Raw genomic sequence first — 16,390 nt, 5'->3', positions numbered from 1 at the left:
CTTACTTTTATTTCCATAGAATCTGTGTTTTACTCATAAAGAACATAGGTGGGTCCTGTTAGAAATCAAGCAGGTCTGAGTTACCAAAATTGCTTTAGTCCTTTCCCATTACCTAGATAGTTCATAAGGTTTTCTGTTTGTAAAGGAAACTTTAATTTTGATTAAGTTGGAAAATATTTATCGTTTTAGCCAGTGCTGGCAATAGGAGAATCAAAGTAGGTGGCATTGATGGTACAGGCATGCAGGAGGATGTAATGTGGACTTTGTGCAAGAGTTTCTTTAAATCTATCTAAAATGTTCTCTCTCTCTATTGTGATATTTATTCAGCTCTGTGTTCAGATTTAAGTTTTTGCTTCTTGTTCTTGAAAGTATTTTCTTTTCCTGCAATATTTTGTTTTATTTAAATATGATAGAAGATGATAATTTGATTGGGACACTCTGTGAAATTGAAAAGCACAGTGAAACTTCACAAGGTATTGTATTGAAAGCAGATGTATGTGTTGACTAATGATCCTAAAGTATATCTAAAATACTGTTACCCAATTTTTCCTTTTCCAGCAATGTATAGTGTTTAAGAAATCAAGAATAACTCTGAGGTTTAACTGTCTCAATTTTGTACTAATTATGTCCAGTTTCTATACAGGATCTATTAATGATACTGGATAAAGTATAAAAATATACAGTATTTTTGCATTATCTTCCATCCCCCTGCTCTTCTTTCCTCTCTATTAAGATATAACAACAAATATTACTCTGGGGCTATCAGAAGCAGAGAAAAACTGATTAGGAAAGAACCAGAAAGATTATATCAGTGTAAAGAAAACTATAATATAAAGACATCCAAAGCAAAGGCTGTCATACAAAAACCACTCGTACAGTGAGCTGAAGTTAGAGGTGCAGAGGCGGGAAGTAGTTGGATTAAGTACCTGTTTTTCACTTCTGAGCTGAAAGGAATTCCACAAAAATCTATTCATTGATTGTTACAAAGGTAGATACTCTTTATTTCAGCTTTCTCTGTCTGCACTTTCAAAACACATACAGTGTTTAAATATGCAACAGTTAAGTCAGAATTAGAATGCATATTATCCTTAAAAAGAATATCCAAGGAATTATTTCTATACAGTGAGTTATTCTGAATAATAATGCATATTATCCTTAAAAAGAATATCCAAGGAATTATTTCTATACAGTGAGTTTATTCTGAATAATACAGTACACATTTAGACTTTTAGGGACTTAAGTAAATATTTCCTATGTCAAACATTTTAAGTATGCATATACAATATGGCCTTGGGAGCAAAAATGGAAAATACAAAGGAGGATATGCAAAAATGTTAAGTAGATTTTGAGTTTTTACCTAACTCTCCAGTATTTTTTCCTTCTCACCAGTATTTCAATAACAGGCTTTACAATTTAGGGGAAACTATTTCAAGAACTCTCATTTTATATGCCTAAATTGGGTAATTGAAAAGAATAACTTTGTAGGTTCTTTTGATTTTTAATGTCAGAGCAGTAGCAGACATTAATGTTACCCCTGACTGTGTGTAAATACTCACTTGTGTAGATTATTTAAGGGAAAAGATTAATTTCATATTTAGGAAAACATAATTTTCTCTAATAAAATATTACTATAGCCTTCCTCTTTCTCTGAAAATATGCTTTCCTGAATTTCTAGTGACTCTCTAGTTTAGAACAAGATATTTTTTTAAAAATTGAACTAATTTAGATTTACAAAGAAATTTTCCCACTGCATGAACATGTGATTGCATAGTTGTAATCACATATCCTAGAAACTACTGCCTCTCAAGCCCTTCATTTAATTATCTCTCACCTCATTTTGAATTCCTGTCAAGTCATTTGTATCTTCAATCCAGGATTCACAGTGTTCAGTGATCTTGCAGAATGAAAAACACAATCATGTTTCTTTTAAACGTTTCAGTGGCTTTTAGTGCCAGAGGAATAAAATTAAAGGTCCTTCGTGTCCTGTCTGGGTCATAAACACTTCTTCAGACACATTTTCATGTCCTTTCATCACTCAGCCTATCACCCACAAAGTATGTTTCTGATTTGCAAAAAAACTCCTTGTGGTTCAAAAAGGCACCATTTCTTCCATGCCTCTTTGGCAAAGTGTCTGGCATATATTAGTGCTTAGTAAATAGTAGCTGTTGTGATTTTGGGAATACATTTTAATACTGAGTTTATTTTCGTATGAAATTTTAAGTTGTCTTGTTAGGGAGGATTTACTTTCCCAGTGACCTAGAAATAGCAGTTCCTGTTTCTGTGTATTTTTAATCACGGAGCCCTTTTTTTTAAATTATGAAGAACCTTCTAAATCAGAATTTATCAAAATCTTTAACATTACAAAATCTTCCTGTCCTCTAAAGGTAACAAAAGCTCTTTCTCATTGTTTGTAGGATACTAAGTTTAGTTGCAAGGCAAATAAAACTGATTTTTGTCAGAATTAATATTGTGGGTATCACGAAGTAACTCATGTTGAAATAAACATATCTGGTGGCTGTGAACATTGTATAATGTTTACATAGCAAAAACATACATTCCAGTTTCAGAGCTATGTGTTGATCTAGGTTATTTTTTTCTTTAAGAATGAATAATTACTCTATAGACTTATTTTTACAAAATTGCATCATAAATCATATGTTAAAAGAAATGTTCCACTTTCCAATCAGTAACAGTAATGGTAGGCATAAATGAAAAGAGTACATTTGTAAAGAAAAAAAAAGGCAGTGTGCTATTTGAACTGATTTTTCTGTCATGAAGTAAACCAGATACTTTGTTTAGGTTTTTAAAATACACATGCATTGAATTTGTTTACATTTTGTTATGCTTTTAAAACATGTATGATTTGTCTCGAAAGCTATCTTACTAAGTGAACTTTATGTCAGGAATGTTACACCCAAATGATGTTATTAGTCATATTTCAAGGAAAGATAATATGGGAATATAGTACAAGCATTAGACAAAGAAGAGGTAAAAGAGAATTATAGCAACCCACTCCAGTGTTCCTGCCTGGAAAATCCCATGGACAGAGGATCCTGGCAGGCTATAATCCATAGGGTTGCAAAGAATCAGACGTGACTGAGCACGTGTGCGTGTGCACACGCACGCGCACACACGTACATACACAGCGGTAAGGAGTACATGATCACATTACATTGCTCATTTAGAAGTACCGAATGGAGAGCGATACCTTAAATAGAAAAATCTCAGGGTAGAACCTGAGAGAATTTAATATCTGAGTGGTTTTGAAGCCATATTTTAGTAACTTCAGCTCTTCATGTGAAGAGCTTTTTCCCCTCTGACATTCCTTAACCCACCCCTTCTGTGTCATTCCATTAAAAGTCAGTGTGACATGATTTCTTGACTTTTTATTTGTCCAATTTGTTTTATGCTGTTTTTTAACCAGATTTATACTTGGGGCATCTTTAAAACCAGAAATAGAGTTAATTTTGACAAGCTAACATTTTGACTCTACTCTGTCTTGGTATTCAATAGATATCTTTCTATAGGATTAACAAATGACTTATATTTATTCTAGGTGTGTCACGAGGTCCCAGTCCTGTCAGCCTTGGAAATCAAGACACCCTGCCTGTGGCAATTGCCCTCACAGAATCTGTTAATGCCTACTTTAAAGGGGCAGATCCCACCAAGTTAGTTTTTCAAAGATGTGTGTGTGTGTGTGTGTGTTGCAGGGCACAGGGGACTTGGTAAATTTTGAGAGTTATCTTTTGATTCTCTATAGGCTAGGGTTTTCTATTACTTGTTTACTTGCTTTTTGCTACCAAATATAGTCATTTAGAGATTGTCTTTCAGATATAAGAAACCACTATAATCAGAGTGTTGGCTTTTTTCTAGTTTATGTACATTTTTGGCCAGGTTTTATGACCAGTGTGACATATCTGTTGTTTAACACATCTGTAGAACAGGATTGTGGCAGCTGACCTAGATGGGGATAGAATTCTGAATCTTCACCTAATGTATATCTTTGGTGAAAGTTTGATTTTTGCAAGAACGACCTACAGTGTATATCTATTTACAGCAGACTCTTGAAGGATTAGTTTAACCTCTTACTTTTAAGAAAATGATCTTTGGGTAAATGATCACTCATTTATTTTTCATGTATAACATTCATTCATTAAATATTTTAGTGCAGGACTAGTATAAGTTTGCATTGTTGTGAAAGAAAGTTTATTAGTTTTCTCTTGAGATAATGTAAGCTCTCTAGAGAAGAACTTTTGTTTACTCAAGTATCCTCAGCACTTATAACAGAATCTTACACATGGTAAGTGTGCAAATATTTTATGAATGAATGTGTGTTGAATGAATAATGTTACTTATGAAAAGTAGAGGTATTGATAATATGCTATGAAGCAAAACCAGGTTAAGGGGATAAACAGTTAACAACAGTCAGCTACTATTTTAGATAAAATGATCAGAGAAAACTTTTTTAGGTTGATTTAAGTAGATGTGTGAAAGACACTGAGGGAAGAGCATTAACTAAAGACACATAACTTGAGTGAAAAGCGTTCCAGGCGGTGTAAGGGACTGAGGTAGAAGCACACTTGAAATATTCAAGAAACAGCAGAAAGAACCATGTCACTGAGTAGAAGTAAACAAGGAGGAAGGTAGCCACGCTAAGTCCACAGGCGGAACAGATCAAGTTGGGTATTGCAGACCATGATAGCGAGGTTGGAATTCATTCTGGGTGAGGTGGGAAGCAAGTCGAGACTTTTGAGTAGAGAAGTGATGAGGTTACTAACCTATATTTTTGAAGTAGCACTCTGCCTGCTATATGGAGAATAAACTAGAAGGAGCCAGAGTAGATGCAGAGAGAAAGGGTTAACCACTGAAGTCCAGGTGAGAAATGATGGTTATTTGTATAAGGGTATTAGCAGAGGAGATGGTGAGTGGTAATGGGAGTTTTGAATATATTTTGAAAAGAGAGCTGGCAAGATTGTTGAGTGTGTAGGTTGCCAAATTTAAGACACCTTAGTGGAGATGTTGACGGTAGTTGAATACATGATTCTGGAGTTAGGGAGATAGGTTCAGATTAGGGAGAAAATATTTGGAAGTTATTAGTTTGTACATGACACTTTAAACTGGGGGCATTAGGGTGTAAAGAAGAGATCTGATGAGAACTAAATCCTGGCAAAAACAGGAAGCTAAGAATGATCAGCAGTGGAGTTTGGGACAGCAAGCAATATGAGAGGTGGGGAGAGAACCAATAGAGCAGTATCCCAGAAACTGTGAATAAACTCTCATGAAAGCAGGCGTCAGGTCAAGAAAAATTGATACTGACATTATAGAGGTCATTAATGACCTTCACAAGAGCAGCTCTAGTAGACTGGTGGAGATGAAAGCCTGCTTCAGGGGAGCTCAGGAGCAGGAGATGATGCAAATACAGACAGCTGTATTCAGAGAGAGCAAATGTTAGGCAGTTCTTTTAGGATAGTTTGCTCTAAGTAAGAGCAGAGAAAGTGGGCGGTAGCAGGAGAGAAATCAGAGGAGGCTTTTATTTATTTTAGTTTTTGTGTTTTTTAAAGATAATAGGCATTTCAGTATGCATGTGGGAAAAATCTAATATTTATGGAAAAAATTGAACCTGCAGGAAAGGGGACAATTGCATGAGTGAAATTCTTCAGTATGAGATGTGCTTCAGGACAGAAGTGACAGGATTAACCTTAGGTGCATAGACTTATTGTCTCTTGAAATAGGAGGGAAGGCAGAAATATAGATGCCTTCAGCCTAAGGGACATTTAGGATTTTAGCAGTGAGACTGTGAGGAAGTTCTTCTCTCATTTTATTTCCTTCATAAAATTTAAAGGAAAGTCATTGACTGCAGGTGGAGGGGGTGATATTTTACAGGTTAAAGGAGAAAGTAAGTATGAAAAGAGCTAGGGAATGTAGTCGAATATCCTATACCAATACTAAGGGGGTCCAATTGAGAGTTCTGGCTGTATAGTTATATGTTTTTTCTAGTCACGTTGAGCCATGTAGAAGGGGGTGAGGATCTGGATTTGATTAAGACTTTCGCCAAGCAAGCATAGTCAAGTGAGAGAGAACCAACGGGTGGGTTATACAAAGGAGTGTGCATAATGATGGACCATGAAGTCTCAGGCTGGGGAACTGAGGATATGAAGGGAAGGGAAAATGAAGATTAGTGGAAAAGCTAGAAGGAACATGGACTATGGAGGGTTTTGATGAAGTTGGGGATGCAGTACTAGATGGAATGATTTAGAAACGTAGGAGGTGACAATCTGATCCGTGGGGAGTCAGACTGAGATGATAGCGGGGCTTAAGTGTGACTGAGGTAGGCTGGGAGGCAGGATCCAGAAGGTAAGGGGCTGAAGAACTAGGTGACCAAAGTACTGAGAAGATTTATCTGTGTGGATATTGAAATCACTAAAAATTTATGACAGGAGTAGTGGTACAGAAACAGATTGACAGTGAGTCAGGAGCTTAAATTTTCAGGAAACGAAATGTTGAAAATGATTTGAAGGGTTCTGATAGAGAGTAGTATAATCTGATGGTTTTTCAAAAGAAGGTGGTTCTTCTTTCAAAAGAACGTTTTTCAGAAGGAGGAAAGAATATACAGTTGTGAGAAGCAGTGAGAAGCAAGGCACCTGCCACTGCCACCACCAGGCCCAGCACTTTGTAGGGTTTGGAGGGAAAACAGCTACAGCTGGAGATAGTGTTTCCAGGGAAGCAGTGGCCTTAAGAGACCGCCAGCGGATGGTTTGAGCAAACATTATCAGTGTGCTTCCATTTGTGTTTGGAATTTAATTCCAGGAAAGACTGGTGTTAGATGAATATGTCATTTCACAATTACTCATTTTTTATTAAGAAATAATTCATCCATAATTATAAAATGCTGTATATATAAATAAAGCCCTTTTTAAACTAAATATGCTTTAAATGGAGATTTAAATGCCTTATTTATAAACTTAAAATTTTTCACAATCTCCACTTTCAGGTGTATTGTGAAGATCACTGGTGACATGACAATATCATTTCCAAGTGGAGTTATTAAAGTCTTCACCAGTAATCCATCTCCAGCTGTGCTCTGCTTCAGGGTGAAAAATATCAGCAGACTAGAACAAATTCTTCCAAATGCACAACTTGTGTTCAGGTTTGTGTACTTTTATTTTGAAGGTGAAATTCCTTTTTAAGAAAATTTTATTTCTTCTTTGAAGCAATAATAGTTCAGTTTGAAGATAGTACCAAAATTATTATGATTAATTAGGCTTCTGCTGTCTTTGTTTTATGCGTGCCGATGGTGGTAATAGTTATTGTTAAATCCTTCTCTGCTGTACATCTTCTCATCTTTTAGGTAGCCTTCTACTGTGTACCATTCTTTATCCCCTAACTTTAATTTTTTCTATCCTATCTTTTGGTTCATTTCTACTAGTCTTTCCCAAGTCACCAAATTACTACAGACAGGCAGATAAAAAAGATAAATAAAATAATGAAAATATTTCTTACACATACAGTGATCCATCACAGTGTGATTCTAACACAAAAGATTTCTGGATGAACATGCAAGCTGTTACTGTCTACCTCAAGAAGCTATCAGAGCAAAATCCAGCTGCTTCTTACTATAATGTAGATGTATTAAAGTATCAGGTAAGTGTCATATCATTAATAAAATATTAAAATATTTTAATATTCAATTAAAATATTAGCAAATAGAATATTGCATATCATTAAATAACATGTCATAGCCAAAATGAAGTTCATTTGAGCAATGCAAAGGTATTTCAAACTTTAAAAATCTTTTCATAAGCTTATGGAGATTTTGACCAATTTGATCAAATTCACCACCTATTACCAATTAAAATACTCTGTAACTATAAATATATGAATATGTCCTTCATCTGAAAAGACTAGCATATCAATCTTAATAATGAAATACCTAAAGCATTGAAAGAAGTGGCAAAGACACCTGTTATTCCTATTAGTATGTAAGATTTTTCTGGATGTGTTAGTATAGTTCAGTTCAGTCACTCAACTGAACTGAAAAGTGTCCAACTCTTTGCGACCTCATGAATTGCAGCACGCCAGGCCTCTCTGTCTATCACCAACTCCCGGAGTTCTCTCAGACTCACGTCCATTGATTCGGTGATGCCATCCAGCCATCTCATCCTCTGTCGTTCCCTTCTCCTCCTGCCCCCAATCCCTCCCAGCATCAGAGTCTTTTCCAGTGAGTCAGCTCTTTGCATGAGGTGGCCAAAGTGTTGGAGTTTCAGCTTTAGCATCAGTCCTTCAAAAGAACACCCAGGACTGATCTCCTTTAGAATGGAGTGGTTGGATCTCCGTGCAGTCCAAGGGACTCACTCTCAAGAGTCTTCTCCAACACCACAGTACAAAAGCATCAATTCTTTGGTGCTTAGCTTTCTTCACAGTCCAACTCTCACATCCATACATGACTACTGGAAAAACCATAGCCTTGACTAGACGGACCTTTGTTGGCAAAGTTATGTCTCTGCTTTTTAATATGCTATCTAGGTTGGTCATAACTTTCCTTCCAAGAAGTAAGCGTTTTAATTTCATGGCTGCAATCACCATCTGCAGTGATTTTGGAGCCCCAAAAAATAAAGTCTGACAGTTTCCACTGTTTTCCCATCTATTTCCTACGAAGTGATGGTTAGACAAGAGAATTAAGAATTGGTGATAAATTTGGTAAAGAACCAAAGTTATCAGTACAGGTGATATATTTCTGAATATATCAAGAGATATATTGATATCAATATATCTCAAAAGAATCAAAAACTGATGTAGGAGAATTTAGCAAAGTGGTCATTTAAAAATTAATATTAAAATTAATAGCTTTCAAAATAACCATTTAGGAAAACTAATGGAGAAAAATATTCACATCAAAAAAAAAAAAAACTAATTAGAGCTGGAGACAGTGTCCAAGGTGTTAACACAGGAAGATCCTGAACTCACTTTCTCTCAGGGACACATCACATCTGTAGCTGCATGTGGAATGTTCCCTCTTAAAGAGACTGAAAGATAGCTAAATAGCTTCTTAGCATCAGCTCATAAGAAAAGGACCACACTGAGGCAAGTAGGAGAGGCTGAGATCCAGCTTCACCACAGGCCTCAACCCCAGCAAAGCAGCCTATTTATTACCTGATGGAACTCAGAAACATGGAGCTTCTTTCTGAGGAACAAACGGTTTGTAACCAGCACAGACACTCCAGCTTCTGAGACCTGCACTTGATAGACAAGGCCCTGAAACATCCAGCTTTGAAAACCAGTGGAGCTCACATCCACAGGAACCAAGGGCTGCAGGGATCTGAAACAGCTTTAAAGGGCTTGCATGCAGACTCAAGTACTCTAGGTATACAAGTGGCCATGTGAAGGAGATGCATTTGCTGATCTTAAAGTGTCAGCTTGAAGGGCCAGGGTGTGAGGTGAACACTCTCCAGGGAATGAGGTGCTGAAGGGCACCTCTTTTGCTCTCTCCCAGCAAACAGGTACCACTTTATGATTATTTTTACTATAGACTTTTTCTCTTGGTGGGCACTACTTTATCCTCCAACCAGTGGACTCTCCCTCTCTCATGCTAAGGCTGGCAGGTACTATCTTTTTTATTTAAGACTTCCCCACCCCCCTTTCCTTGGTGAGTGTCATCTTTGTGCTGTCTTCTGCAACACTGGTATCTACTAGAGGAGTTTTTATAGATGTCTGGTGCCCCAAGTTTTTCAGCTGTAGCCCAGGGGACACCCCTTGTTCTGGAGGCCAGGGTAGCTTATAATTCTGAGTCCCACAGGACTATAACAGTTAGTGAGACAGTTCTTGGCAGGCTACTGCCACCAGGGTAATGCACAGAAAGCAGACTGAAAAGCTTCTGTAGTCTTTCTCTAAAAGACTTCATTTGCTTGGCCTGGAATAGCAGTCCAAGGGACAGGCTTCAGATTTGATGCACATCTAGGAGTCTGCAGGTATGTTCTCAGAGAACATAGGCTTGGGGATGCAGTCAGTTCACTCTCTCTGCCTTGCCCCAGCTCGCCAGTTTCTCCCAGAAAGGAACTTACACACTTGTCCAGAGCCCTGATTTTATGACTGTCAACCAGGGGACATCTTCAGATCCCCTGATCAGGTGGCCAGCAGGGCTTACACTTGTGTTCAGTCCCACAGGACTATATCTATTTGCCTGCTTTCAAAGCTGTTGCCTGAGGGTCTAGCTTCCTAATCTGAATCTACATGCTGGCAGATTTCCTGCTTTGGAACACGAACCGGTCTTGGCACACCCTTGATCACCAGGAGCTAGTAAATATAAAATAGGCTGCTTGGACAATCACCAAGGTTTGAGAAGCAACCAAGAGCTAAGGCAAGTTTGAACAATAAGGTTCATCTCCTACAAGAGGTTAGTCATTCAAGACTGGAAGGGATGGCTGTTTCACCTAATACAAAGAAGTACAGAAAATCAAATAAAATGAGGAAACAGGAATATATTCCAAACAAAAGAATAAGCTAAAACCTTAGGGAAAAAACCTTGATGAGACAGAGGTAAGTAATTTACCTGATAAAAAGTTCTAAGTAGTGGTATTAAAATGCTCACCTCACTTGGGAGAAGAATGGATAAGCACAGTGAGAATTTCAACAAAAAAATAGAAAACAAAACAAAGTAACCCATAGAAGTCACTGAACTGAAGAATAGAGTAACTTATTTGAAATATGTACTGGAGGGGTTCAGCCACACACTACATGAAGCAAAGACAAGACAAGTGAATGCAGACAGGGCAGTGAAACTCACCTGAATCAGAACAGCAGAAACAAAAAACTTTAAAAAGTGGACATAGCTTATTGGACAGCATCAAGCAAACTAACATTCACATTTTGGGAGTTCCAGGAGAATAAAGGGGCTGAAAACTTATTGAAGAAATAATAGCTGAGAACTTCCCTAAGAACCTGGGGAAGGAAACGGACATTAGATCCAGGAAGCCCAGAGAGACCCCCACTAAGACGCATTATAATTAAAATGTTGAAAGTTTAAAAAAAAAGAATGTTAAAAGCAGCAATGGAAAAAACCAAGGGAACTCTCTTAAGACCATCAGCAGAAACTTTGCAGGCCAGAGGGATATATTCAAAGTAAGTTTTTAACCAAGAATTCTCTACCTGGCAGTTATTGCTCAGAATTGAAGGAAAGATAAAAGAGTTTCCTAGACAAGCAAAATTTAAAGGAGTTCATCACTAATAAACCGGCCTTACAAGAAATGTTAAAGGGACTTCTTAAGCTGAAAAGGGTGCTAATTGGTAACAAAAATATGAAAGTATAAACCTCACTGGTAAAGGTAAATATAAAGTAGAGGTGGATTAATCATATATAGGTAATATGAAGGACAAAAGACAAAAATAGTAAATAACTACAATAATTAGTGAAGGGATACACAAGATAAAAAGATGTAAAATGTGACGTGAAAAACAAAATTGGGAGAAGTAAAAATGTAGAGCTTTGGAAAGTATTCAAACTTAGGTTGTTTGCAACTTAAGACTGTTAGGTTGTTAAATGTAAAGTGTTAATGTTGGTCACTTAGTCGTGTCTGACTCTGCAACCGCATGGACTGTAGCCTGCCAGGTTCCTCTGGCACAGTAGACTAGATAGACTTAACAGATAATTAGAAAACATTCCATCCAAAAGCAGCAGAATACATATTCTTCTCAACTGCATATGGAACATTCTCCAGGATCATACATTAGGTTAAAATACAAGTCATAATGAATTTAATATTGGAGTCATATCAGGCATCTCTTTCTGGGTCACAGCAGTATGAAACTAGAAATTGGTTACAAGAAGACTGAAAAATTCACACATACGTATAGATTACACAGTATGCTACTGAGGAACCAGTAGGTCAACAAAGAAATCATAGGAGAAGTAAAAAAATACCTTGAAACAAATGAAAATACAATATACCAAAATTAATGGGATGCAGCAGAAGCATTTCTTAGAGTGTAAGTTCAAAATGATACATGCCTACCTTAAGAAGAAAGAATAATCTCAGACAGCTTAACTTTACACCTCAAGCAAGTAGAAAAAGAAAAGCAAACAGAGCCCAGCATTGGTAGAAGGAAGGTAATAACAAAATTCAGAGCAGAAATAGATACTAAGAAAAATGATCAGTGAAACTAAGAGCTGGTTCTTTGAAAAGATAGACAAAATTGACAAACTTTTATCTAAACTCACCAAGATAAAAGGAGGGCTCAAATAAAATCAGAAACAAAGGAGGAGTTGCTACAACCAATACCACTGAAATACAGAGAATCACAAGAGACTGCTATGAACAATTATATGTCAACAAATTGAACAACCTATAAGAAATAGACAAATTGATAGGAACATCCAGCCAGCTTTCCAGTACTGAATCATAAAGTAGAAATATGAATAGATCAGTTCCTAGCAAGGAGATATGAATCCATAATCAGAACCCTCCCAACAAACAAAAGTCCAGGACCATATAGTTTCACTGCCAGATTCTGCCAAGCATTAAAAGAATTAATACCAGTTCTTCTCAAACTGATTGCAAATAGATGTCAGGGATTAGATCTGATAGATAGAGCACCTGAAGAACTATGGATGCAGGTTCGTGACATTGTACAGGAGGCATGATCAAGACCATCCCCAAGAAAAAGAAATGCAAAATGGCAAAATGGTTGTCTGAGGAGGCTTTACAAATAGCTGAGAAAAGAAAAGAAGCTAAAGACAAAGAGAATAGGAAAGATACACCCATTTGAATGCAGAGTTCCAAAGAATAGCAAGGAGAGATAAGAAAGCCTTCCTCATGATCAATGCAAAGAACAATAGAATGGGAAAGACTAGAGCTCTCTTCAGGAAAATTAGAGATATCAAGGGAACATTTCATGCAAAGATGGGTACAATAAAGGACAGAAATAGAATGGACCTGACAGAAGCAGAAGATGTTAAGAGGTGGGAAGAATACACAGAAAATACACTATACAAAAAAGATCTTCATGACCCAGATAATCACAATGGTGTGATCACCAACCTAGAGCCAGACATCCTGGAGTGCAAAGTCAAATGGGCCTTAGGAAGCATCACTACAAACAAAGGTAGTGGAGGTGATGGAATTCCAAATGAGCTATTTCCTGAAAGATGATGCTGTGAAAGTGCTGCACTCAGTATGCCAGCAAATTTGGAAAACTCAGGAGTCGCTACAGGACTGAAAAAGGTCAGTTTTCATTCCAATCTTAAAGAAAGGCAATGGCAAAGAATGTTCAAACTACCGCACAATTGCACTCATCTCACACGCTAGTAAAGTAATGCTCAAAATCCTCCAAGCCAGGCTTCAAAGTTCATAAACCGTGAACTTCGAGATGTTCAAGCTGGATTTAGAAAAGGCAGAGGAACCAGATCAAATTGCCAACATCCATTGAATCAACAAAAAAGCAAGAGAGTTCCAAAAAAACGTGTACTTCTGCTTTATTGACAACACCAAAGGCTTTGACTGTGTGGATCACAACAAACTGTGGAAAATTCTTCAAGAGATGGGAATATCGGGTCACCTTACCTACCTCCTGAGAAATCTGTATGTGGGTCAAGAAGCAATAATTAGAACTGGACATGAAACAACAGACTGGTTCCAAATAGGGAAAGGAGTATGTCAAGGCTGTATATTGTCACCCTGCTTATTTAGTTTATATGCATAGCACATCATGCAAAATGCCAGGCTGGATGAAGCACAAGCTGGAATCAAGATTGCTGGGAGAAATATCAATAACCTCAGATATGCAGATGACACCACCCTTATGGCAGAAAGCGAAGAAGAACTAAAGAGCTTCTTGATGAAAGTGAAAAAAGAGAGTGAAAAAGTTGGCTTAAAACTCAACATTCAGAAAACTAAGAGCATGGCATCTGGTTGCATCACTTCCTGGCAAATAGGTGGGAAACAATGGAAACAGTGAGAGGCTATTTTGGGGGGCTCCAAAATCACTGCAGATGGTGACTGCAACCATGAAATTAAAAGACTCTTGCTCATGACCAACCTAGACAGCTTATTAAAAAGCAGAGACATTACTTTGCCAACAAAGGTCCATCTGGTCAAAGCTGTGGTTTTTCCAGTAGTCATACATGGATGTGAAAGTTGGACCATAAAGAAAGCTGAGTGCCGAAGAATTGATGCTTTTGAATTGATGCTTTGTGGTGTTGGAGAAGACTCTTGAGAGTCCCTTGGACTGCAAGGAGATCAAACCAGTCAATCCTAAAGGAGATCAGTCCTGAATATTCATTGGAAGGACTGATGCTGAAGCTCCAGTACTTTGCCACCTGATGTGAAGAACTGACATTGGAAAAAACCCTGATGCTGGAAAAGATTGAAGGCAGGAGGAGAAGGGGACAACAGAGGATGAGATGGTTGGATGGGATCACTGACTCGATGGACATGAGTTTGAGCAAGCTACGGGAGTTAGTGATAGACAGGGAGGCCTGGTGTGCTACAGTCCATGGCATTGCAAAGAGTTGGACACGACTCAGCGACTGAACTGAACTTCTCAAACTCTTCCAAAAAAAAGAAAGAAAAAGAGGAAAGACTTCCAAACTCATTTTATAAGACCAGCATTACCCAGATACCAAAACCAGATAAGGACAGAACAAGAAAAAAATTACAGGCTGATATCCCTAACGAATCGGAGAAGGCAATGGCACCCCACTCCAGTGTTCTTGCCTGGAGAGTCCCAGGGATGGGGGAGCCTGGTGGGCTGCCGTCTATGGGGTTGCTAAGAGTCAGACACGACTGAGCAACTTCACTTTCACTTTTCACTTTCCTGCATTGGAGAAGGAAATGGCAACTCACTCCAGTGTTCTTGCCTGGAGAATCCCAGGGACGGGGGAGCCTGGTGGGCTGCCGTCTATGGGGTCGCACAGAGTCGGACACAACTGAAGCGACTTAGCAGCAGCAGCAGCAGCAGCAGCATCCCTGATGAATATAGATGTAAAAATCTTCAACAAAATAATAGCATACTAAGTAATACATTAAAAAGGTCATACAGCATGATCAAGTGGGATATATTCTAGGGATGCAAGGATGGTTTTACATCCAGAAGTCAATCAACATAATATACAACATTAAGAAAAGGAAGATGAAAATCATATGCTCATCTCAGTGGATTACAGAAAAAGAATTTGACAAGATTTAACATCTATTTATGATTAAAAACTCCCAATGTAGTGGGTACAGAGGCAGTGTGCCTCAACATAAAAAATGCTATATATGACAAGCCTACAGCTAGCATCAGGCTCAGTGGTGGAAATCTGAAAGCTTTTCCTCTAAGGGCAGGTATAAGACAAGGAGGCCCACTCCTAACTCTTTTATTCAGTAATAAAAGTTCTAGCCAAATCAATTAGGGAAGAAAAAGAAAAGGCATCCAGTTTTATCACTCTTTGCCAATCACATAATATATGTAGAAAACCTTTAGACTCCTTCAAAACAAAACTTAGAATAAATACTGAATAATAAATGAATTCAGTGATGTTGCAGAATCCAAAATATATCTGTTGTGTTTCTGTACACTAATAATAAACTAGAAGAGGAAATTAAGAAAATAATCAAAAGAACAAAATACTTGGAGATAAATTTAACCAAGGAGATGAAATACCTGTACACTGAGAACTAGAAGACAGTGACAAAAGACAAAACTAAATGAAAAGCTAATCCATGCTCATTGGTGGAAGAATTAAAATTGTTAAAATATCCATACTACCCAAACAGATGTAATGTAGTACCTATTAAAATTTCAGTGGCATTTTTTCACAGAAATAGAATGTGCTTAGTCTCTGAGTCATGTCCGACTCTTTGCGACCCCGTGGACTGTAGCCCACCTGTCCTTGGGGGTTCTTCAGGCAAGAATACTAGAGTGGGTTGCCATGCCCTCCTCCAGGGCATCTTCCCAACCCAGGATTCCCACAGCGCAGGTAGATTCTTTACTGACTGAGCCACCAGGAAAGCCCCAGAAATAGAATAAACTATCCTGAAATTTGTATGGATTCACAAAATTTGTATGGATTTGGTCAAGTAGCCAAAGCAATCTTGAGAAAGGACAAAATGCTACAGGCATTGCGCTCCATGATTTCAAACCATATGACACAGTAATGGAAACATGGTATTGGCAAAAAATAGTGAAATGAGTCAAGCAAAGGAAGACAGAAATCGCAGGATCTTTCTTATATGTGGAATCTATAAAACCAAACAAAGTAGACCAAGTTCATAGGCACAGGGAACAGATTGGTAACCACTGGGGCACAGGGGGCTGGGCATAGGTGAAATGCATGAAGTGGGGGCGGGGGGAGTAAAAAATTACGGACTTGTAGATATAAGTAAGTCATGGGATGTAATGCACAGCATGGTGACCA

General features: G+C 37.8%; 1 protein-coding gene across 1 annotated transcript in view; it reads left to right on the top strand.

Moving 5' to 3' along the window:
- FCHO2 (FCH domain only 2) overlaps positions 1–16,390 on the top strand; it is a 126,046-nt gene that overhangs the window by 100,049 nt on the left and 9,607 nt on the right. The window contains exons 20-22 of the mRNA XM_027520554.1: positions 3,557–3,668; positions 6,992–7,147; positions 7,509–7,641. Of these exons, the coding sequence (XP_027376355.1) occupies positions 3,557–3,668; positions 6,992–7,147; positions 7,509–7,641 (401 nt within the window). The remainder of the gene's footprint in view (positions 1–3,556; positions 3,669–6,991; positions 7,148–7,508; positions 7,642–16,390) is intronic.

This window comes from Bos indicus x Bos taurus, chromosome 20 (assembly GCF_003369695.1).
Source record: "Bos indicus x Bos taurus breed Angus x Brahman F1 hybrid chromosome 20, Bos_hybrid_MaternalHap_v2.0, whole genome shotgun sequence".
NCBI classification, from domain to species: Eukaryota; Metazoa; Chordata; class Mammalia; order Artiodactyla; family Bovidae; genus Bos; species Bos indicus x Bos taurus.
Note: the sequence above shows the minus strand (reverse complement) of the source record. Positions and strands in the feature narration are given on the sequence as shown.